This window comes from Mastigoproctus giganteus, chromosome 11, assembly GCF_048544385.1.
Source record: "Mastigoproctus giganteus isolate SK-2022 chromosome 11, ASM4854438v1, whole genome shotgun sequence".
Classification (NCBI taxonomy): domain Eukaryota; kingdom Metazoa; phylum Arthropoda; class Arachnida; order Uropygi; family Thelyphonidae; genus Mastigoproctus; species Mastigoproctus giganteus.
The window spans coordinates 69,118,029-69,142,564 of NC_143585.1; the positions used below are offsets into that span (position 1 = coordinate 69,118,029).

The 24,536-nt window shown below is 37.3% G+C and overlaps 1 protein-coding gene across 4 annotated transcripts in view; it reads right to left on the minus strand.

The window, feature by feature from the left end:
• Positions 1-21,885: 21,885 nt before the first annotated feature.
• The window catches only part of LOC150078095 (teneurin-m-like), a 287,032-nt gene continuing 284,381 nt past the window's right edge, over positions 21,886-24,536 (minus strand). For all 4 annotated transcript variants that reach the window (XM_090384887.1, XM_090384889.1, XM_090384888.1 and 1 more), the window contains one exon: positions 21,886-23,434. In XM_090384887.1, the coding sequence (XP_090241013.1) occupies positions 22,569-23,434 (866 nt within the window). In that variant the 3' untranslated portion in view covers positions 21,886-22,568. The remainder of the gene's footprint in view (positions 23,435-24,536) is intronic.

Below are 24,536 nucleotides of genomic sequence, written 5' to 3' on the forward strand. Positions count from 1 at the left end.
TTAATGAAACCAATTATAATAAGTACGAATGTAGATATGGAACTTATAAGAGTAGTTGATATATGTCAGCTCAACCACATATTATTCTCTCTCTCTCTCAAATTAGAATCTCTTGTAACCACTACACGTTTTAAGCTTCATTATTTTCCATCCTCTGAAATCAATGGATAAATCCAGCCAGTAAGATGGCGAATACAAAAGAAAGCCAAAATGCTCTCTAAATATATATTACTTTATCATATTTCATTTACTAATCCTTTGCCAGAAAAAAAAAAATAAATAAAAGAAAAATTAAACACACCTTAAGGATTATCCAATGATAAGTCGAAAGCTAATAGCTTATCTTCATAAAATTTAGACTTTAACAAATCTCCAACATCCAGTTCTCTTCACGACATCCAGAAAGACAGGATGTATGTGCCTGGAATTACTTTCCTTAATTTTCCTTTTAGATTTAAAGTCAAAAAAGGACCCATTCACAAGATTCTCGTGATGTTTTCGTTCGTTGCATTCCTGACTTAAAGCGGAAAATAAAACCTTTCTTCCATCATACGAAAGAAGTATTTAGGACACCCGAGACTCAAAGAACTATTTCATTCGTTTAAAATTCTTAATCTTCTCCTCTTTCTCGAGAGATTCTTATATCCTTGTGTTCCACGTCTAATAGGTGTCACAAACTTCCGTTTATTATAATTCTTTTTTTTCTATTCAAGTTTTCCTTTATTAGAATGTCTTAAGAATCCCCAAAGAAACATTGCATGTCTGGCTAGTCGTGCTCTGAATAGACGTATATGGTTGAGAGAACTTCTGCAACTGAATAGGCTACTTTGTAGACGAAACACCAAGAAAAAAAAATGGATGAAACGGTGAATGTAGAAAATTTTTATGTTAGATAGGTACCGTCTCAAAAGATTTGTCTCTAGAGAGCTCTTTGAAAAAGAAACTTGGCCAAATTCCCTAATGCGTAACAATGACTATGGAAGAATGACGTATTTTTAGCTACAGGTAAAGAATATTAAATATTTTAGATTATGTGAAAGCTAGCCTCTATCTGAAACACTGGAAGCCAGAGTAAAAAAATTCAGTTTAAATATAATTAAAAAAAACTATCGTACGTTTAGAAGAATCAGCTTAAAGAAGCTGCACTCTTCTGTTTTTAAATTATTCGACCTTTCGTTAGGCATCTGTTTCATTTAGTGATGTTTAAAGATGGGTAGAATACATTTAGGATCTTCAAAGTACTTAAAAAGCTTTCATTCTTGTCTGTGTTCTTCAGAAATGGCGTCAATAGAAAAGGCCACCAGGCATCAGCGTGTCTTGTCTATTCTATGATCCAATTCACGTTTCTTCACTCTGATTTTACTGAAGGTTTGAATATATAATTTACACTATATTTCCAAAAGTAACTGGACAACTGCATGTTTCAAAGAACCGTTCAAAGATTCAGATCATGATTCTGGGCAGGTCAAGATTAAGGTTCAGATTAAGCCACTATAGGATACGCTTCAGTCACTAACAATGCACCATGTTATACTCTACTTTTGTGCAGAATGGCATGGTGCATTATTATGCTGAAACAGAAAACGGCCTGTTCCATATTTCTGTCAGTGCAGGAAGAGCTGAATTGTCTAGAATATCGATGTGCCGCGCGACATTCGTTTTTCCACGAATGAAAACCAGTGATCAAAGCTAAAACCAAAAGAAACAGTCACAGAATTGACACACCCACTTCCGCCAAGCTTCACAGTTGAGCCAGCACACACTGGTAATTGACATTCTTCTTGCATCTGCCAGAATCAGGCCGAAATAGACTGGAAAACCGATCTGATGGCCCTGTTTGGGTCTAATATTCTGCGATTCTTGACAATAGCACAGCCTTATACATTCCAGGGATTTAATACGATGAGTTAGCATCAGGCAAATCGATGATGAGATGTTGCAACTTCCTAAATATCGTCGTTCTGCTAATGCCAGTTCCTGTGGCCTCCTTGCACTCCTGAGTGATTTAATAAGGACTAAGGAGGTTCTATGCACTTCTCTTCTGAGCGTCCTCCAGTCTCTTTCCGTCAATTTTTGAGGGCTACTCAGACGTTTATGGTGCAGTAGTATCCACATGACGCTTCCATTTGGTGATGATCTAGGCCACCGTTGATATAGGGTGTTTGCTCCAATGGCACGAACACATTGGTTGCCAATATGACATCCTATGTTGACGTCTCGTTATAAGTGGCTAAACTCAACACCTCTAGCAATCACCGTCCTCCCCACACTGGGTGGAAGAGACCTGAGTTCGAGTCCTGCCGATGACTCGAGGAATTTTTTATGGCTGAGTTAGTCAATCTGAGGCGAGGGTATCATGGTTTTTCCTCCGGAAACTCGGAGGAAATTGACGCTTGGACACAGTTTGTTTTATACCTATTCTTTACACAGAATGCCAGGTATTGTTCACAACCCAAATTCCAGGATCGGGAGTGTCCTGATACTTTTGGCAATATAGTGAACCGAATCGCCGCTTTATTAGGTACACCAACCTAATACCGAGTAGGTTCCTCTTTAGCCTTTAGAACAACCAGGTGTGATTATGGCGTATGGACTGAACGAGATGAAGAAGGTGTGCCACAGGGATGCTGATCCATGTTGATTCAATTGATTCTCATAGTCGTTTCAAAGTGTATGATTACGGATCTGTACTCCAAGTAACTCGTTACACCAAATCCCACAAGTACTCAGCTGGATTGAGATCTGATGACTGTGGAAGCCACCGCAGTAGGCTGAATTTTCTTTCACTTTCCTGGAGCCAGTTCGTACAAATTTGGCCTTGTGCACATTATCCTTTTGGTAGAACCCACACGCAGATGGATGGACTCCATCTGTGAAGGGATACGTCTGGTTGGAAACAACTAGATAACCACTGGCATTCATTCATATGTACTCCACAAGTATTAAATGACCCAGTGTGCACCACGGCGGTGTAACGGTGTGGGGAGTGTACTCCACACTGCCATCTGTTCTGCACAACTGCCATCATCAGCCTGCATTGTTGACACCTGGCAGGATGGGTCCATGGACTCCTACTGTTTTCCCATATTCTGGTCCTGCCATCAATGTGAAACTGCATAAATGGGATGCTTCACCAAGCAGCGTTTTTCCAGTTTTTTCCTATACTGTTGGAGTTCCTGAGCCCATCGTAACCGCATCGTGTGGTATTTTGCTAACAGGAGCGTAACCCGGTTCGCTCGTCTGTTATGGCACCCCCATCCGTAACAAGGTACGATGATTTGTGCTTTCTAAATGCCTCTTTGGTTACTACTGTTATACTGGATTGTTAATTGACTGATTGTTGCATGCTTTCACCCTGCACAAGTCTCAAAAGCTCCCTTTTGCCTTGCTAATCGAAGAGCTGTTTCTGACCACAGGATCGCTTTTAGCTGAATGTTATTTTAGCTATTGGGCAATCTGGATACACCCGAGACAGAATCGTACGTAAAATCCCCAGAAGGGACGCGTTTTCCGAAATACTTATACCGTTGCATCTAGTAGTAGTATACTGGGCTGCAAAACTCAAGGACCAACACTATTTCTAAAGCTTACAACCACAAATATTTACTTAAGGTACTCTTTACTAATGAGAGTAGATTCAGTCTCAGCAGCGATTCTGGACGTCAGCTAATCTGGCGAGAGGTTGGCACATGGTGTTGCCCCGCAAAAATCACTGAAAGGGATCGATATGGCGGTCGAGGTGTTCTCGTCTGGGGAGGTGTTATCTTGGATGGACATACACAACTCCAGATACTGGAATACGGTACTGTAACCGGTGCACTCTACTGCACTGAGGTAATCCTTCCCCATGTCCTTCTGTTCCAAGGTGCCATTGGCCCCGAGTTATTGTTTATGGATGATAACGCCACACCCCATCGCACTGCGGCTGTTGATATGCTTTTGGAAAGTGAGGATATTGTTCGTATGGATTGGCCTGCCTGTTCCGTCGATCTAAATCCCAACGAATACAGATGGGACGCTCTGGGGAGACACCTAGCGGCACGTCCATACCCACTAGAAAATGTTCACCAGCTGAAGATGGCACTGACAGAGGAATGGACGATGTTACCGCAAGAATTTATCAACAACGTTGTTCTAAGTATGGACAGGCAGTGCGAAGCCTGCATCAACATTAGGGGTGGCCATATCTCCTACTAAAGACCACCTCTTCCCTTTGTTTCCATCTCTGGCATTGATGCATCTGTATCATGGCAGCCAGTGATATGTTGTCATTTTTGAATAAAGTCCCTCTGTACCGTTTTGTTTCCACTGCTGTGTCGGTGTTGTTTCCTTCATCATTTATGTACCTCAAGAGGTTCCTTTGGTATGATTTTCCCATATCCAGGCCACTCCTATGAGAAGCTACAGGTGAAAATCTGACTGGTCCTTAAATTTTGCACACCAGTGTATTAATCAAGGTATGTGATGTAAGAAAGCAAACGTATGAGCTTATGTAGCATCAGCCGAAAAAAAAAAAACTATTTCACGCATCCATTCTCTCTAAACGTTTGTCCAGTAGCTCATTGAATTTATATAAGTTATCAACTTCCACAACAACAGATGGAAGTTTGTTCCACCAATCAACTACCCGCTGGCTAAAGGAAATTTCCGCACATCCATTCTACAACTGTCTTTTCTGAATTTGAATTTATGCCCCCTCAGGCTCGTAATCTGAGCAAAACGAAGCATCCCATCAGAATTGAGCCTGCTCAACCCATCATGGCTTGAAGACGCTGCAGATTAAGTTCTACAATCTGCAGAACTTAAGCCTCTCTTGGTAAGAGGATCCCTTCATTCCCCTCAGCAATCTTGTTGCCCTTCTCTGTACAAGCTCAAGCAACTCTACATCCTTCCTAAAATGAGGCTTCCAGATCTATACGCAGTACTCAAGGTGTGGCCTGACCATTTCCTTATACAAAGGGATAATAACTTCCTTTTTCTTGCTAGAAAAATTCCTGTATATCATTGCCAATACCCCATGATCTGCACTGCTCTGAAAATTTCACATATGACTGCACAATTACTCCCAGGTCTTTTTCATTTTATTCCACCTTAAGTGTTAAACCACACTGTTGGTACGTTTCTCTGGGGTTACTGCTACCCGTATTCAGTACTTCTGATTCCGACTATGATGGCATGTTGTTCAAAGTCAAGCCAGATCTTTCGTCTTGCCCATTGCCCACCGAATTGCGCACATAGATCATCCCTACATATATGCTTAACCTGCTTTGTACTGAATGGTACGAACAGGTGATACTGTTACCGATGTCATTGGAAGAATAGATGTATCTGATAAAGAGGCCATTCAGTTGATATTCATGACGAGATGATTTAAGGCGAATGAAATAAGCAGCTATGATAGGGTCATGCAATAGATCGCTTTCATGCCAGAATCCTCGGAAAATGTAGATGTTGGTGACAATGGCGGTCTTGGACAGACTTTAATGGCGAGAGCGTATTTGAACATCGTTGCCGATCATATATGTTCCATCACGTTGATTAGATACTTCTTACATACGATAAGTTAGGCCATGATACCATATTTACTTCTGTTGGACTGAGATTTAGAGATTTCACTCTTCTTCAATGGTCCCTGCCACAGTCATCCGTCCTCAGTCTTAGGATGACATCAAAAGATAAATCAAGAGCCATTGCGACAGACTCTATGGAAATTGCAAGTAACCATCCAAGCATAAATAAATATATCAGCAGAACATTATTCCAGTTTTTAAGTTATTCCAGTTATTCATACCTTTTAGTATGAAAAAAAAGAGGGATCGGACAATTTAGGCATATGTACTACCTAATAAAGCGGAGTATACATTTTTCGGTTCACGATACTAGTGGAATAGAAAGGGACTTAGTGATCCGACGAACTCCACCATGCTTGATGGCAGGATTCGGATGTAGCGACAACAACACGAAGCTATCCAGCTGTCTAGGATGGCGGATACACTACAGCTCGGTGAAGAAAGTGTGATGGGCTGGGGCATGGTTTATAGAAGTTCATGGATCCCTTGGTATACTGCATAGATTTAGATTTTAATACGCCCCTAATTAAGACTGGTTGATTGGATCGAGTCAGAGGGCGTTTAACTATAATCTATAGTTATAAACCTATTCCTTAGTGTTCATAAACGAGATAAAGGTAAGTTCTACACTTTATACTATGGTCCACTCTGATATTATTAGTAATAATTAAAGAAATATATTCCTTCCAATAATAAGTAAAAAATCTAAGTATCACCTTTTTTCTGTCAGAAAACTTCCAAATACTAGAATTGTTTCTATTTTCTAACGTTCCATTTTCTGAAAAACTGGATTTTAATATAGTGTTCTTTACTGACATTTCCCCACCTAAAAGGAGCGCATGCATTGAACTCAAAATAAGCGGAGTGGGACGTCAAAGTACATAAGACTTAAATCAGGGTTCAGAAATATTTACTTACAATGTGCCAAGAAGCATAGAACATCGAGCCATGATACTTGCACTTGTGCTGTAAGTTGGGCAAGCTAACGGAGTATGTCCACATCACGTTGGCACTGTCAGAAAATATAAGACCCGTTTGTTGGTGGACATTTTGCTGCTGGAAAACAGCGTTTGAGATGGAGCGTACAAAGGGAAGATGTACTGGTCGTAGAATGGGCTCAGTATAATATCCTGCAGTCAAATCGGGCTGTGATATTACCTGATTTTAACTTTTAAACCACAGGACCTGACTATCCTATTACAGGAAAGAAGGTCGCTACAATGCCACAACGCATATGACCAACGATGACGGACAGGACTGTGTTCCACGAAAGACAGTGCACTAAAGTGGCTCCACAACGTAATGAAACAACAAAGAAGTGACGGCAAACCCTGATGGACTCTGTCTCAGATAAATCAAGACGTCTGGATCCTGAATATGCGACAACATAAAAGAAGAATGGACTGGACTGCGTCCCACGAAACGCAATCCACCGAACTGCCACCAGAATTAGAAGAAACAAGGAAGTGACCTCAAGTCCCGGACGGGACCTGGTCCCACGCACGACTCCAAACCCAGACATTGGAGACACCAGCAGCTTCTCTACCACAAGCCACGTTCGCAATCAAACCGAGCACTCTATCCTGGTTTTCTTTTACTCTCCTCCCAGAAAGTCGGTGAGGCATGGGCCTGCCTCACCGACTTTCTGGGGTCGCCTTCTCTATCGTCCCCATACATAAACCTCTCTCGGCCCTTTATGTTCTAGCGTTAACCTCCTCCCATTTTTTTTTCTTTTACAGAGGTCCTTGCCACTGAAATCTCCGGAAACTAGGTGGCAGGGCCTGCCAGAGTAAAAATTAAAATCTACTGGGTACCTGACTTGTCTCCCCAGAGCCAAGTGCGGTAACGGTGCTCAGAAGAACAACGGTACACAACATTACACACCCTTCCACTCCACACACATTTTTTAAATCTCTGGTCTACACAGAGTACACAACCCGGAGATGGGGGAAACCTCTGGTGCCGTCAGACAACTAACACATTTTTGTCCTGCAGTCAACGTGCCACTAATAATGACCAGAAGTGATCGGCTGTTGTAATTGATGGCTCCCCAATACCATGATTCCAGGTGTTGTCCCAATATACTCTTTATCGATGCAGACTAGATTACTCTATCCTCAATCGATACCGATTGAGGATACCTACATACCGATGTCACTGAATCCCAAAGAGAAACGTGATCTGTCATCAAGCTCCAATCAGCTTGACATGCTAATTGTTTACGTCCATATACGCCACATTTATTCATACAAAATTTCAAACAAATCGATCCATTATTTCTACTTGAAGCAATTTCTCTATAGCAGTGTAATCAGGTCTGTATGCTCACACCATCAACAGCTGTTTTTGTTTATTCTAGAATTATTTCATTTAATTTTCATCGTAAAGATCCACCTATTAAAGCGCACGAATTATATTGTTATAAGCGCGTTAATTCCTTTAATGTATGAACACGATTACTGACCCCTAATAAAGAAACAATGAAGGATAGTTATTAACCATTGAAATACAAGATGTTGATTAGAAATATCTTGGAAAATGACCTTACCCAAAATGTATCTACATAAAGCCTTCGCCGCTGACTATTCGAATTTATACGAGAAAGATTAAAAGAAAATTTATGAGAATATTTTCTTGGTCATAATTAGATAATTAACATTAGCACTTTTATTTTATGAAAACGAAATATTTCATAATTAAACGAAATTACCTTCATAGGAGAACAGCCACAAAGAAGAGCGTGTCCACATTTAGGATGAAATGTAGCGTCGTCAATGACCAGCTAAATGGAAACTCCTTTTGTGTAACGTAACGTGTTGAATATGAACCCTTGCACTCTTGTGATGGGTGGGAGTGGACGATGAAATAATAATTTCGTGCGAATGTCCTCTAGTAGAACAGGACATGTTCGTCATAATAATTACGAATTTGCATCCAGCTACATTAAACGATGACTACAAAGCAGTAATTAGAGACAGGGTACGTAAGTAATTCACGCAGACTTCTAATTGGTCCTAAGAATAAACAAATAGCCGAGCCTTATTACTTTTAATTCTGTTAAAGTAGCAAAGAGAATCAACACTTAGGCCGCCATCTTTGTTTTCCAGCCTTGTATTTTTGAACGTTACATACAACAGTCATCCAGTAAAACTAACCGATAATAACGTACTACCACTATTTTCAATAATCTTAGTTGCAATTTATTATAAAGATTAATAGGTGTTTAAATAATTTTTCCTTTAACAATTACAAAAATCAAGATCCCAGCCAATATTTTTATTATTCTAAATTAACTTAAAGCATGCCAACTTTTTTATAAAAATCTTCTTAAAGAAAATAGAAACAGTATTTCTTATAGAAATTAACTCTAAGAAATTGTGTCTGTATACTATTTTAAGAAAGCATTCCAATAACTACGCGGATTATTTCTCCAGTCCAGCTGTAACCTATGGGTTACAGCTGGTAATTTTCGATGGCGCTTAGTTTATTTTGGTATGGTGGTGTATATTCCACTTCTACAAACTAAGATGTCGGCGATATTTAGCAAATAAATTGTAAAATGATATTTTTTTCTATCACTACTACAAGGATTGATAATTTAATTCGCGAACTGCAAGATTTCGTCTTAATTATCATCATCTACGAGCATCATTGTGTCGGACATGAAACGCTTGCCTTTCAGAGCTTTCTCCAGACGTGGAAACAGGAAGAAATCGCACGGGGATAAGTCTGGTGAATAAGGGGGATATACCCAATATTAGCCGTATGGGGGCCTATCGTTATCTTGATTCAAAACCACTTCACACTGGAAAGTTCGATCACATGGCCATCCTACCAAGACACTCAATTTAACTGCAAATTTTTTTAACTCTTGCCAAATATCTCGATGGAATACATTTCAAAGGAATCACTCAGGCGATGAAAAGAAGAAACAATTCTTAAAGAAATATATTGAGTCTGTCAAATTCTGTTCGGCTAATGACCCACATTCCAATGGAACAGTACCTTTCTCTTCAGAAGATAACAGATAAAATTCATACAATACTTTTAGGTGCGTGTTGCTTCACTGGCCATGAAGAATTTCTACACGGATTTCATTTTATAATAAAACAGCGGAAAAGATATTTGCCGAGTTAATTATTTCGAAAGAAAATTTACGGTTTGGAAGTCTCGTGTTAAAACGTGAAAGTGCTCTGCATCTATTGTGGTGTAGCTCTCCACAGTGGTGAGAGAAAACTGGGCCAGCCTTGCATTCACACGGAAATAGTGTTTGCTCTTCGAAGGCTTAACGTTCTGTTTTAAACTACGGACTAAGTGAAATATTGGAAGCTACTGTCAAACTACACAAACTAGGAAAGATGTTATGAAACATTTGCAAGGTTTCTTCCGGAAATTAAACTCTCTCTCTCTCTTTCTCTTCCCTTGTGTGCTTTCACACATATCATCAGGAAAGAGTGTTGCTCTGTTCTTAGCGCAGGTTGCATGCGAGATAAAATTCTTTGTATTTTCGTATAAAATTTAGGATGTTTGTTCAACCGACAACCTTTATAAAGACAAATATTAAGGTTGGTGCATTGAAAGATTAAATCATAGATATTTTCAGTCCAACTTCCACGCTATAAGCCGATTAAATTATAGCCCTCATTCTTCATTGGGTTAATTTTTACGGTCTTGAAAATGATATAATAGATTATTGTATGTTGACCCTGATTATTGTATGTGCTCGGAAAACCTCTCTCGGTCTTCTAGGCTCCATGCAAAAGAGGGCAGTTAGGTTAATTAATTACCTATATAATACAAAGCTTCTCCACTCTCTATCTCACAAACGTTTTATTTCTTCTGCATGCCTTTTCTTTAGATACTTCCATGGGCACCGTTCTTTTGAATGAGCTTATATAATTCTTCCTGTCTTTTCCAAACTAGTCTGAACACTCAACGTCCATTTACTATTCAACTTCAAGCTCACCAAACCAACATTTATCCCTTCAACTTCTTTAACTTATGTTGTTTGGAACAAACTTCCTCCACGTGTATTTCATGAAAATTACAATCTGCAGAAACTCAAGTGTCTAATGTCAATAAGTATCTCCTTCTGAAAGGCGATAAGCTTTGAAAGCCATCTTCTAGATAAGCTCTGAAACTCTTCTTCTTGATAAGCTCTGAAACCCATCATATGCTGATTCCTGGCCTATGATATCCAAAATGTCTCCACGGCAAGATTCGTCGCTTTCTTGTTTCCACATGAAAAGACAGTAGTAGATGACATCTACATACCACCACAATTTCATGTTTATGTCTATTGTACCTCCCTCTAGATTATTTTCATTATCATCAATTTGGGATTAGTATTAGAATGGCTAAATGATGACTTTTTCTGCATCTTCCCATCGCAAAAAAAGTAACCATCCAATTCCGCCCCTTTTTCAAGACTATGTTATATGCCCTCTTGAATGGTATCTTGAATAGATCACAGCATGGGTTAACATCATATATTCATTAAATAGTAAGATGCAATTTTTATGTTATGTGTCTAGACTTTAATAAAGCTTTTCATATGATCCTTCATGGAGCTGCTACATAAAAGTGGAAGAATTTTGGAGTTTCTGATGAGTTCCTTCGCTGGATTTCAGGCTAGATAAAAGATATAAGAGATGTCATAAATGGTCAGTCTTCACAGTGGACCAGCGTAATAAGTGAAATCCCTCAAGCATCGGTGTTGGGTCCTCAACTGTTTCTGATTTTCGTAAATGACATTGACAGTGGTATCCAGGAGAAGCAATCAAAGCTTGCTAATGATTTTACGGTGTGAATAGTAATTGACAATCCGAGCCAGGCAACGTTTCTCCAGAAGGGCTTGGACCGGAAATTGCATATATGGCTGGAAAAATGGGAACTAAAGTAGGCCTATAATGCTTTTAAATGTAAGCTTATGTATTTGGGGATTAGAAATCCTGTTGTCACGTATAAGCTAGGAAAAGAGACTTAAAAATGGCTAATGATGAAAAAGACTTAGGTGTAATCTGATGTGAAAATTTCCATGCAGTGGCAAGGAAGCTAGGAAGTCACATGGTGTCCAATCTATGATTTACGAGTATATGTCCTTTGCTAGTCTTTGAAGTATAGTTTGACAACTAGACAACTGAGGGAAGATCTAACTGAGGTGTATAAGTTACTGAAGGGGTTGAATAAAATGAATGAGGGAAGTCTATCTTCATAGGTGAAAGAAGAACCAGGGAACACAAATATAAATCTCAAGGTGTGTGTGTTCGTTCGTTAATGTAATGGGGGTTATGTTGGAGATGAACTTTCATAAGTTCATCTCATAGGCAAACTTCATAAGATCCAGTCTTCTGTTATTCCTTGAGATTGGATCTTATGAAGTTTGCCTATGAGCTTGGTTGTTGTAGGATTTTAGGTGCATCAGCAACCTAGGCCATATTGTGCCGTATATAATATGTCTCTAAATTGCGCGTATACGGAATATGAAATCTCCGAGTTTCCTGAAGAAAAACCATGCCAACCTCGCCTGAGATCGACTAACTCAGCCACGTTGCGAAAAAGGTAATAAAATGTAAAAATAAAAAAAACGTAATAAAAATTCCCCGGTCACTGATGGGATTCGAACTCAAATCACTTCCACGCTGTGTGGGAAGAAAGGTGATTATACCACCTATGAGGGATTATCTATGGGCAACGAGTTTTCCAATTGTAAGTTGCCTCCGAACGTGGAAGAGGCTGTGAGTCTGAATAAATTCAAAGCAGAATTGGATCCTTATCGTAATGGGAATATTATGAATATTCTCTTTTATTTTATTATTTTCTTTATCACTGTTTTGTTTATTTCTTTATTATTTCTTTGGCTGATATAGAAAGTTCGCTTCCTTACATCATTTGGCCTTATTAAAACTCACGTGCATTCCGAGCCGCTTCCTTTGCGCTGCATGGTAAATTTCATATCTCATTTCATCATAATCATTAAGCTCTTTCCATCCTAAACCACTTTCAACTCCTTCCTTTTCCATTAGCTTGAAAATGTGGATTTCTGCATCCACAGTGCAAAACCTTACATTTTCAAAATTTTTAGACGCATTAAAATTTAGCTGCCATGTCTGAAACTGTTAAGTCTTCTTTCTTTCAGCAACGTAGCTGGTTCTAGGAGTCTTTGTGTGTAGCACAGAGATTATAATCACCCACACAAGGTAGAAAAGGGCTGAGTCTGAATCCAGCCAATGACTCAAGGAATTTTTATGTTTCGCATGGTGTGTGATATATGTAGGAAAGCCCTATAAACCTGTGTGAGCCAACTGGTGGCTGAATATGGTTACTAGCGTGGGAAGCGGAGATCACTGACTGCTAAAGAGGTGCTCCTTTAGTCTTCAGCAGAGAGAACTGCTGCACTTGTGTATTCATACCAGTGTCATTCGAGTCTTTAACGAACAGAAAATTGACAATTGTAAATAGACTATCTGAATCAACTGGAATTGGCTATGATCTCATCTGGAGATGCTGCGATCAAGTTAGTCTGTTTTTTCTCCTGGCCACTCGCGGTATTCATCCCAAACACCTGAAACTAGGTAGCAAAGTATCCAGTAAATAAATAGGAAATTGGTAAGGTGAGAGAAACTAATGACTTCCGTATTCTGATATACTGGAGTTCAGGAAACTTCCTGTGCAGAAATCCATCCAAACTCCATAATATGGAGACGTCAACCTCCAGTAAAATGCTCTTGCCAACATGATTCCTCTTTGGGCCTTAACAAATCGGTTTTTAAAGTGTTTAAAAATCAGTAAAATGCAAAATTCTCCATGATTTGTTTTATTCTGGCCTCGAAATAAGGCAACCATTTAACAAACCATAGCCTCTTTGCAATACAAGTCCTACAGCCACATAACTTACAATCAGCCATTTTCCAGACGGCATTGCTATTGATTACAATTTTGTCTATAATCCAACGAGTTATAATACTTTTCCTGAAGAAATTGCATCGATTCTTTGCAACCGTTGAGAATATTTTAATATGATTATTTCGAGACCTTTCTTATTTCAAGATGATTGTATTTTCTCATCGGGCAAAGACGTGAAATTCCACCTCACAATGCAGAAGTTCGAATATCGATCAAGTCCATAAATACTTTACTAGATGTTACTGATAAGCAATATTAAAATACATTTCCAACTCATGCCTCGGAACAATGTTTCTGAAAGTGATACATCAGGTGGCCGTTGCGATGGCAACCCAAGGATCGATACATCCGTTTTCGAAGAATGTGTTTATATTACTCCCAAGAATTCGGTAAGTATTTTAAACATATCCTCTCGTCGTATTAAGGGGAGAAAAAGGGGGGAAAGTAGGTTATCTTATGAAGTTATTTTGCCACCGCTGGATTTCTATATTCTCGATGCCAGCTAAGTTTATTTATTTTCATTTCTTCATTTAATTTCAATTGAAAAAAAAGTAATCCCCGAAGATCAAATAATGCAAAGTGGCTTCTGAGGACATTTCTGATTACGTATTTTTTAATCTTGACTTCTTCTAGGCCATTAACAGAGAAGGAATAGACTTTGCTCACTCCAAAGCGAAATCAGTCGCCCGGCTGGAACCTCGAGGGAAATCACCACAAAGAACAAGCTTTGCTTTGCGTGATAATTTTGCTTCCACTGTTAAGTGGACAGCAATTCACGTGACAGACAGGCGCGATTTACGTAAGAACGCAATAACATAAGCGATATACACGGGAAAAACTGCAAGCACGGCGATTCGTGATTCAATGGGTGTTTATTTATTCATTTTCACACACATACACACAATCAGATCTGTTATTTTTGCTCTCCATCCATGTATTCAATGGTCGACATCATTAGCAGACTTGCCCATAAAAAAAACAGAAACACAGCAGCGCTTAATACGTTGTCAGTCCTTTTATATTGACTTCCCAGTATTGCTCACAATACTGAGAGATAGAAGTAGAGAGAAAGTCTCTCTCTCTCTCTACCACCTCGTTCTCTGTCTATTCGAAATCCTTCTGGAAATCAAATTATCTTTCAAACTTCCTAAGCAGTAAGAATAGTTTTCTTAACCCCTCAGATTTCATATACATCGATACAAAGACTTCTGTCTTCTCCTTAAGATTATTAATCTAAAAGTCTTATTTCGCTTTGTTTATTATCTGCGTCAACTACGTCTTGCACTGTTAATTAGAATAATTAGTTCTGGTTCATTCCCTAACCTTTATCTTCTGTTATTTCATTAGAATGAAGATGATTCCAGTGAATAGTTTGTGTAAGATTTAAAAATATTCTTACCTTTCAACTCCTTTATACGCTTCAGTTTTCTCATTATCACATGAAATGTTTTGAGTTCTGATATACTTCTAGAGACTTTAATTTAGGTTCTCTGTGGTCTTTTAAGCGTTTCATTGAACCATGAAACATAATAGGGTTTGTTCGTAGGTTATTAATTTGAGATTTATGTTGGAAGACATAAATCCCAAAGAATCGTTTCCGTGCAGATTTGTTTTCTTTGTTTCATCTTGTCCTTTGGTTAATACTCTTATCCCTTAAAGCACTTCTTGGGCTTTCTGGAGTTTTAAGTTTAAAACTTTTGAATGTTTTTAGTAGATAAATACTAACGTATTTGTATTACCGTGTTATTGTTTACAAGAACAAACATGCAAAGGAGATTCAAAAGATGGAACGAAACAGATAAAGGATGCTCTACAAGAATGTAAAAAAAAAAACTTTGACTTCGTTATTTACATCTAGTTATTTAAGATGCCTACGCTTTGAAAACTGACATTACAAATAGTTTCTAAAGGAAAACATAGCTTAGAGCCATTTGTACAGTACAGATCAATAGAAAACCACCTGTCATTGAAGACCAAAACACGTTTGAAAATTATCTTCAATATTTTTAATAGCAGCGTGCAAAAACTGCAGAGTTTCTTGTTCTAGGATGTGTTGTTGGCAATGTTTCTTGGTCCCAACAATTCCACCTCTAGATGGAGATTATTTGTTTTATTTAAATCATTATTTTAATTTCCTTCTAACTGTTAACCATACAACTGTTGTATACTGTTCTTTGAAATGTATGCAATATCCTTAATTAGTAGAAAAATTGTTTTAGTTAAGAGGCAGTGGACCAAGATCAAGGTGTCTTCGCTTATGAGTACAGAGAACCAGATTCTGTCCGTTAACAGGGTATTGCATGTTCCGGGTATCGCCTTAATATAAATATAAACTTCCATGTACAATAATTGGTGTATTTGAAATGATTTGGATGCATGGTCCGAGTATATCAGAATAGTCTTCTGAGCGTGACTATACAGCGAGAAAGATGAAGGCCCATGAAATGCTGGTTCGAATATATAAAGATGTTATGAGGATTGAATATCTACAGGTATCTGCGAAGAAAGTTTCAAGACAAAAAGTGGAGAAACATTCTACAGAAATTAGACCCAGGTGGATCTTAATAGGCCAGATGGGACAGAGAGGAAAACTAATTAATTCGGGAAACTGAGACGCAGCAAAGTTAATTAGATTTGCAGAAAAAATAATCTAATATGGAAAATCATTTGTCGCAAGGGATCTTGGCTAGTAAATAAGATTTATTTGTTAACCAATTAGGTATCTAAGTGATGGGAGAGATACAAAAATAGGCAGATGTAGATTGGAAGTGTTAAAGCTAACCTGTTTCACAAAGCCACAAGGAAAATTTGGTGTAATGAAATCATTACAATGATAGTTAATTGATGAGAGACGGGATCTCAACTTTTCTGTAAAAACGAATTTACAAGGAGAGACACGAAAAGTTCGAAGGCTGCACATGTGACATGCTGTAACATGTAAAATGTAAACGTAGAAACACTATTTGTTAGCAAGTTAATGGCTTAATTAGTACCATAGAAAGTTTAGATAGAACACCGATAGTGCACCACTAATGAGAGAATAAATTAGCATCATTTATTGTGCTCGAACAACGCGAGAAAATTGCTTCATTATAAAATAGTCGCTTTTTTAAATTGTATATTAGAAACGGTGTATGGATCTGAATAAAGTGGCCATTGTCAAATCTCCACAAAACTTCATTACGTGCGTATGAAGCTAAGCGTAATGCGAAGGTAAATTAATTATGAAAAATGCACTCATTATCCCAATGCCCATAGACGTCTCTTTGTACAAATAGCTTGAATTACAGCTGGATAACTTAAAAGTACGTGCACATCGGTACTTGGTATTATAACGAATTGAATTCCTCACATAGAAGACGCTTTAGAGCAGTGTTTCCCAACGTGGGTCCCACGCCCCACATGGGGGCAATTTGATTGTTCAGGGGGGCAATTCAAAAATTGCTCGTCTAGAGTTTAAAACAACCGCCTACTATGATTTAACTTGTACAAAAGAAGAATTGTTGGTATCTCAATTTTAAATAAGCATTCGTTAAATGTTGTACTTTCTATAGAGCTGCACTTGAAAGTTGGGAGTAATATCAACTACAGTTTGCTCGGAGAGTATTGCTTACTATGCCTAGTGAAGGAATAGTACATACTGTATTGGACGATTGCTTATGGCATATGCAATGTGCAAGCAAAGTGGTTGTCTACTGTAGCCTACCGCAAACTCAGCATGTTATATGAAATAGGTAATTCCTTTCATACAAACGCTCGTTTGGGCATCGTGACTGTACATTTGGATAGGTTTGACGATCTCAGATTAAAATAAAAATTACTTTGTCCACGCACAGAATTATTATTAATGAAGAACCGTGATATACAATGGTATGTATTTGTCATATATGTATTTCTGTGGTCTCAGTAAATAAGCAAATAAGTCCAAAAACTCGAATTTGCAGGAGAGGAAAAATAAACTTCACACTCTCATATAAACACGCATATATTCGAATATACAAATATTTATTACTCACGCTAAAACTACAATAACGAAGATAGCTGCGTGTCACATAATAGTAAATAATAAATACTTTATTATAGTGCACTTATCTCATTTTTGACAAATTAGACTTATCTGCTTGTTCACAGAGACCACAGATTTAATAGCCCGAATTCAGTAATTCGTGTGATTTATTCATTCAAAAAGCGTACTAATAATTAATTTTGATATATTAAAATAAAATTAAATTAACTTTAATGCATAGTTTATTTTTAGTTTTTGATTTATCTTATACTGTATTTATTTCTTTCAGTTGCGCAGTAAAATGAGTAGTGCAAGTAAAAAAAAAGTTCGTCAGTATTCAGAGGAATACTTAAAATTTGGTTTCATACCCGCTATCCACGATCAAAGGTCACCTTTTTGTCTTTTATGCCAACAATGCTTGACCAACGAATCAATGAAGCGAGGTCGTCTTGAGGCGCATTTGAAGGCGAAACATAATGCTCATGTAAATTCAGATTTAGATTACTTTCAAACTTTAAAGAAGAATTTTGAAAAAAGAGCAACATTAAAGTCTCTGTTTATTGCTCATACTGCAACTGTCAATCGTACTCTTGAGGCTAGTTATGAAATTTCTTTACTCATTGCTAAATCTGGGAAAAATCATACTATAGGAGAGAATTTAATCAAACCATCAATATCAGCATTTCTTAAAACAGTTCTGGAAAAAGATGACAAAGATGTGAAAGCTATGCCACTCAATAACAATACTGTTAGCAGAAGAATAGATGAAATGAGTGAAGATATTGAAATACAACTTGTTGGAAAGCTGAAAACAAGAAAATTCTCAGTGCAAATGGATGAATCAACTTTGAGAGACAGTGAAGCCGTACTGATAACTTATGTGAGATATATTGATAAAGGTAATTTTGCTGAAGAAATGTTATTCTGTAAATCATTAGAGAGCACCACTACCTCCAAAGATATATATAATAAGCTAAAAAATTACTTAGATGACAATAATATACCAATGAAAAATATAACATCTTGCGCTTCAGATGGTGCTCCTAATATGATGGGCAAGAAAAATGGCTGCTTAAAATTGATGAAAGATGAGAATCCAGAAATGCTTCTTGTGCATTGTGTTATTCATAGGGAAAACTTGGTAGCTAAAAATATTTCGCCTGTTCTTCATGAAGTACTAAAATCAGTTATAAAATGTGTCAATGCTATTAAAGCTAATGCCAAATGTGAGCGTCTCTTCAAGCTTTTTTGTGAAGAACAAAATGGAGACCATGTGAGACTTTTACTTCACACTGAAGTAAGGTGGCTCTCGAAAGGGAACTGCTTGAAAAGATTCATGGAACTATTTGATACTATTAGTGACTTTTTAAGTGACAAACCTGAAATGAAGCATCTGTTAACGGTCGATGGTAAAGCATTTGTGAGTTATTTAGCCGATATCTTTGAAAAACTAAATATATTAAATAAACAACTTCAAGGAACAAATAAAACTCTCGTCGATGCAAAAGCGAAGATATTTGGTTTCATTACATTTATTGAATTATGTCAAAAATATATTTGTAACAAAAATTTTGAACAGTTTCGTTGGCTGCAAAAATGTGAAGTGACTGATACCGCTGTACTTGTTATTGTCGATCATCTGAAAATTCTGTCCGCTGATTTAAAAGAAAGGTTTTCTGATTTAAAACAAATTGATTTTCCAACCTGGATGATGCAACCAATGTTAGTGGATTTGTCTGATGTATCAATGCAGTACCAAGAAGAACTCTCAGAAATGCAAAATGATGAGTCAGTTAAAACTTTATTCAATATAAAAGGAGCGATGGCATGGCTTTGTGATGAAACAGAAATTAAATACCCAAATTCAACCAACTTTGCAAGAGAGCTATTGTTACCGTTTCCATCTTCATATTTAGCTGAATGTGGATTTAGTGCCATAAATGATTTGTTCCTAAAGAAAAGAAATCGACTGGATATCACAAAACGGGGAGACTTGAGACTGAAGCTGACTAAATTGGAGCCCAATATAAAATCTCTCTGCGGCAAGCATCAAGCACAAGGGTCTCACTAAATTTAGTGCACTCATCTAGAAGTGACTTCACATGGAATGTTGAAATTATTAAACAATTAAATAATAATTACTAAAAATTAAAATATTATAAAAAAATCTTTCATATAAATTATTTTGTACTTGAATTTTAGTTGTCCATTATATGTTTTGAAAATTTACTTACTGTTTTTTTCTTAATAATTTCCTAATGATTTCTTCCTAAAACCTAAGTTTTGTGTCCTGAACAAGTTGTAATTAGGCTTCATTTAGGGAATAATTCAATTTTTGAATATAAAAAATATGTATATCGGTGTTTCCCAACGTTACATAGGGGGCATCAGAATTTTAGAAAGACTTAGGTGGGGCATGGTAAAAAAAAGGTTGGGAAACACTGCTTTAGAGGGAGTTGCCTAGTGCAATACAGAGGCAACTCGTGGCGAAGTGTTACCATATTAGTAAATACTGAAGCTATTATCCTAACCTGTATAATAATGTTCTGCAGTTCTCGTAGCAGAAAGCTTTGACCTAAATTAGCTTTTCTATTTCTATATCATCAATTATTTTATTTTTTCCCGAATAATTGTATTCTGTTTGTTCATGGACTCGCAATAGCTGTACCTTCAATATTTCATTCGTTTGTTTATCCAGCTTCTTGTAATCCATCCTCCTGATATTCTGTTTTTTCTACTTATCGTATTCCCTAAGAGATATTTACCGATTCAAGTCTTATTTCCGTTTATCTCATTTAGTTACACGGTGCTCTTTCTTCCGTTCTGTTCATGACCTTTCTGTGTCCTCTGTACTAAGTAACAGCAGGATGGAATTACGCAGTATTTTATTTTTGTGCTCCAGGAAAGAATTTTAACAAAATGAAGTGTTCCACCACGTGTTTGTACAACTTGCTTTTTTTCAGAATCTCAATCAATTAACTCATTTTTAATTTGCTTTAACATATATAAAGAATTGGGTGGAAAAAAGCTTGAAAGGGTTTAATTTGTTTTAATTCTATGGATATAAATAAGTATTTCTTATATAATTAAGTCGATGGTGTGTAATGCTGTTAGTAAGTGTTGCAGGAAAAATAATTTATCGATTTTTTGAGACATTTTTATTTATAGGGAGCGTTAGTTTAAGGAGCCAGTTGTCCTATATTTCTTTCTCTCGTCCTTCACTATAAAATGTCCAGAGAATTCCATTTTGGTCTTGTATGATTGTTCTTTGATCATTCTGTTCGCTTTGTCATCCATTTTTAAAGAGAATTGCTGTGCTATTAAGGTGTGAGTGTAAAAGTGATAGTGTAGTGCCATATTTGAAAAGTAAATAATAGACATTATTAAAAAGAAAAACGATAGTTGCGCCACCTGCTTACCCGTTGCAAAGAGGCTGCCAATTAAATAAATTATAAAAAAATTATAAAAAACCAAAAATGGTCAGCAAAACAACAATTTATATTAAAAATTTTTTAAATGTTTTTTAAATTGGAAAATACTGCATTTATTGTTTACATTACATGGAAAGTGATTCTTAAAGGAACTGAAGTCGGTTCGTGGACTTGGATTGCATATTTTGAAATCAATTTGTTGGCATTGAGGTTTACAGATTTTCAATTTAATAAATTCATATTTCCATTTATAAAATTAAAAAATTCACCTATGAGACGGTGGTATGCTATACCTCCGTTAATTTACCATTTATAATTAATTTTTAAATTAAGTTAGTAGATAATAATTTAGTAATAAATGTACTAATAACAATCGCAATATTATTAGTTTACTATTAAGATTATATCACTGAGTGGTTAATGGTTAATCAGAATCCCTCTCACTATTCCTTTAATTTACTTATTGGATAATTTAGGAGTTATAGGAAGTTGTCTCCACAGGATACTTCGTCTTTCAAATTTAATCAGCATCAAGCGTAATCAGTTAGTAATCCATCAAGTTTACTGATAGAAACACCGGAGTAAGTAATCTTAGTGACCTTCAATGACTTATTGATTAATTTATCAAGCTAATATTGTCAATTTATGCAATAAATTTCTTAAATGAAACTTTGATTGAGAATAGAATTATGGATATACTTGTGAATGAAAGACAGTGAAGTACAGTAATCCTGCTTTTGAAATAAGAGAAAACAATCATGAGGCAAGCACACTTTGAAATCAGTATAAAATGATGGATTTATTATTTATAAACAAAGCAGCAAGCAGCAGAGAGGTGTATTCAGTTTGCAGTACTCTTAACAACAGTGCGAGAAGTCCATTGTACAAACTTCGTATTCTACAAGCATTTCTTAGCACAAGAAACCTGAAGGCAAATCGCGCTCACTCTTGGGTTAATTTTTTTTCTTTTAATTTCTTTTGTTATGACCACAACAAAACACGAACAGTTCCGTATTCCAGCGGAAGAATTGTCGGCAATAGAGTTTCTATGGTAGGTTGATTTTTATCTTTGGTTTGGGATTTTCCAGACTTGCTATTCTATTGGCGCGTGTTTGTTTGTGTTTTTCAGTGTATGAAGGAACTAAGGCAATGTTTTGGTTAATCCAAACTGTTGGATCAGCCACGTGACAACGCTGCAACAACTGTTCGTAGTATATGGCACTTATCACAATATCGGGGGTAGGGGAAGGTACCGTACTAATACCAGTGCTGATGCTCACCGCAGTGTCATCTAGGCTCCGTAAGAATCGACTCCCAAGCACCTTGACGAAGACACAACACCCGTAGATAGTCACGTGATCATTCGTCGTCGCGAGCTCCACGTGGAATTCGAAAACAACGAGGAAAAAAAAAAAACTGTTTGTTCAGATTGTAGGCGTGTGTGTGGAACTCTGATCCCTTTTCACTTCTAAGTGTTCTCGTGGAACTTCGCCAGATTCACCGCGATGTTCCCGTTGGCACTATGAGTACTCCAACAGCACTTTCGATGCTTCCTGAAGCCTCCTCCTCCTCATGGAGAATTGTCTCTTTTGGTTTCTATTTTGTTTTGAAATTGACGGATGGCTTTAAGATAGTTGCATAGCGAATTGTCCGTTATCACCTCTTCTGTCTGTTATTCGACTTCAGAAAGACGACGTTAGACGGATCGTCTGCTAATTCGGGATACTTTTCTAAGTCGTGATAGAATTCTGCGAGATAGTCCACTGCAGAGCCGTAATTCAGTATTTCCTCCTTCTCCTTCTCTGTCCACCTCATCGATCCGCGCTGGTTGGCCATGATCTCGTTCTTTTCTTGAATCCATCTCTGGCCGATGGCGTGTTTCACCGCGTGTCGCAGCAACCTTTGGCTCTCCTTCTCTAAAGTGGTTCCGTACCTGATGTTCAGAATTGTGTGATGAGCGTGTATCCTGACATCCACGTTGTGGCCCGATTTTTGATCTTCGGCTTTAATCTCGTGCACAGAGGTGTTCACTAAATTTCCGAGTTTCTGTAATTGGTTCAGGTCGTCTCCTACCATCCATGGGCTCTCCTTCACTAAGTAGAAAGTGTCCTGCCCGTGCATGACCATGTGGAAGTCTAACAGATAGCTGTGGTTGAAAACTGCTGCCACGACCTCACGCCTTGTCGAGTCGACCTTTCCGGTCGATCGAACGATGACTTTTCTACGGGCACGAGACAGCGTGATTCCTGGTCCAAAAGGCACATTTTGAGTACTTATTTTTGGCATCCCAGCTTCAAAAAGTTGCTCTTTCTTCACTTTAGATTTCTCAACGCTACTGAATCTCGAGAAAGTGTCCAATTTCTTTCTTACAGCACACGTAAGTCCAGAAAGAAGAGGCAAAGAAGGCATCTCCAAATGCACGCGATTTATACAAGAGGGAACTCTTTTCTTCGTTAGCTCTGTGGCTGCGAGGTCCAGGTTATCTATAGTAATCCCTTGATTCCTTATCCAGTCCAAGAGATCTAAACACAGGGATAATTTAAATACAAATTAATTTTACTGCTAGGGCACTCAAGTATAAAAATTATCAATATAAGCTTAAAATAAAATATCTCAATTTTAAATTATAAATATAAGATAATATACAAAATAGCATTATTTATTAAAATAAACATCGTATTTTAGGGCTTCCTGAGAACTAACTCATCTGCCCAAGTGTATTATATCCGTAATTTGCATATGTTCTCTGATCAATTAGCCTATTTTGCTGGATGAAAAACTTTCAGGTGGAAATATTGCGATCTACGCCAGAGAGTAAGCCCATTAAAGTTCTTCTCATCACTGCTGGGATTCGAACCTAGACCTTTCCTAGCCGGCGTGGGTAGAACGGTGATGCTAATCACTGTGCTAACCACGCGGACATTCTATTAAAGAAATAGGCCATTTAAAGATACTGACTATGAACATAACTATGATCAATATTTATTGACCTGTCTTGATTGATAAATGTGCTTCATTCGGCCTTGGGCGTGGATTGAACTGTTTCTGATCTCAAGTAGTTGGTTTCTCATCCGGTTTTACACAACGGACCAAGGCCTCATGACCTAAGATTCCTCAGTGCAAATAAAAAAAACAGCAACAAACAACCTATCCTGGCTTTTGTTTATAAGCTGAAAGCACAATAATATTATTATAATAAAAATAAAATAAATCGAAACAAATTGTTTGGTTAAATACATTTATAATTACTATACGGGGATTAATGGCAGCTGTTTGTTTGGTTACCACATTAATGTGGAATTAAAATGATAAAAATACCACAGAACTCAATCCAAAAGACTTATTTCTTAAATACGAGGTGTGATCATTAAATTTGATCATTATTTTTTCTTTATTTCATTGGGCATCTTTCTTTTTCTGAGACTTATTACAAGACAATCAAAAGTACTCCACATAATACATTTAGATAAACGATTTCTATTTTGGATAGTAACACCTTTAGGCAATTTACCAAAACTTTACGAAACTGTCGCCATCAGCTGTCGAAATCAATTACAGACAACCAATGCCAGCCCTCAGGGTAAAGGATCAAATCTTGCGCAATGAGGTATTTTTCTCTAATCA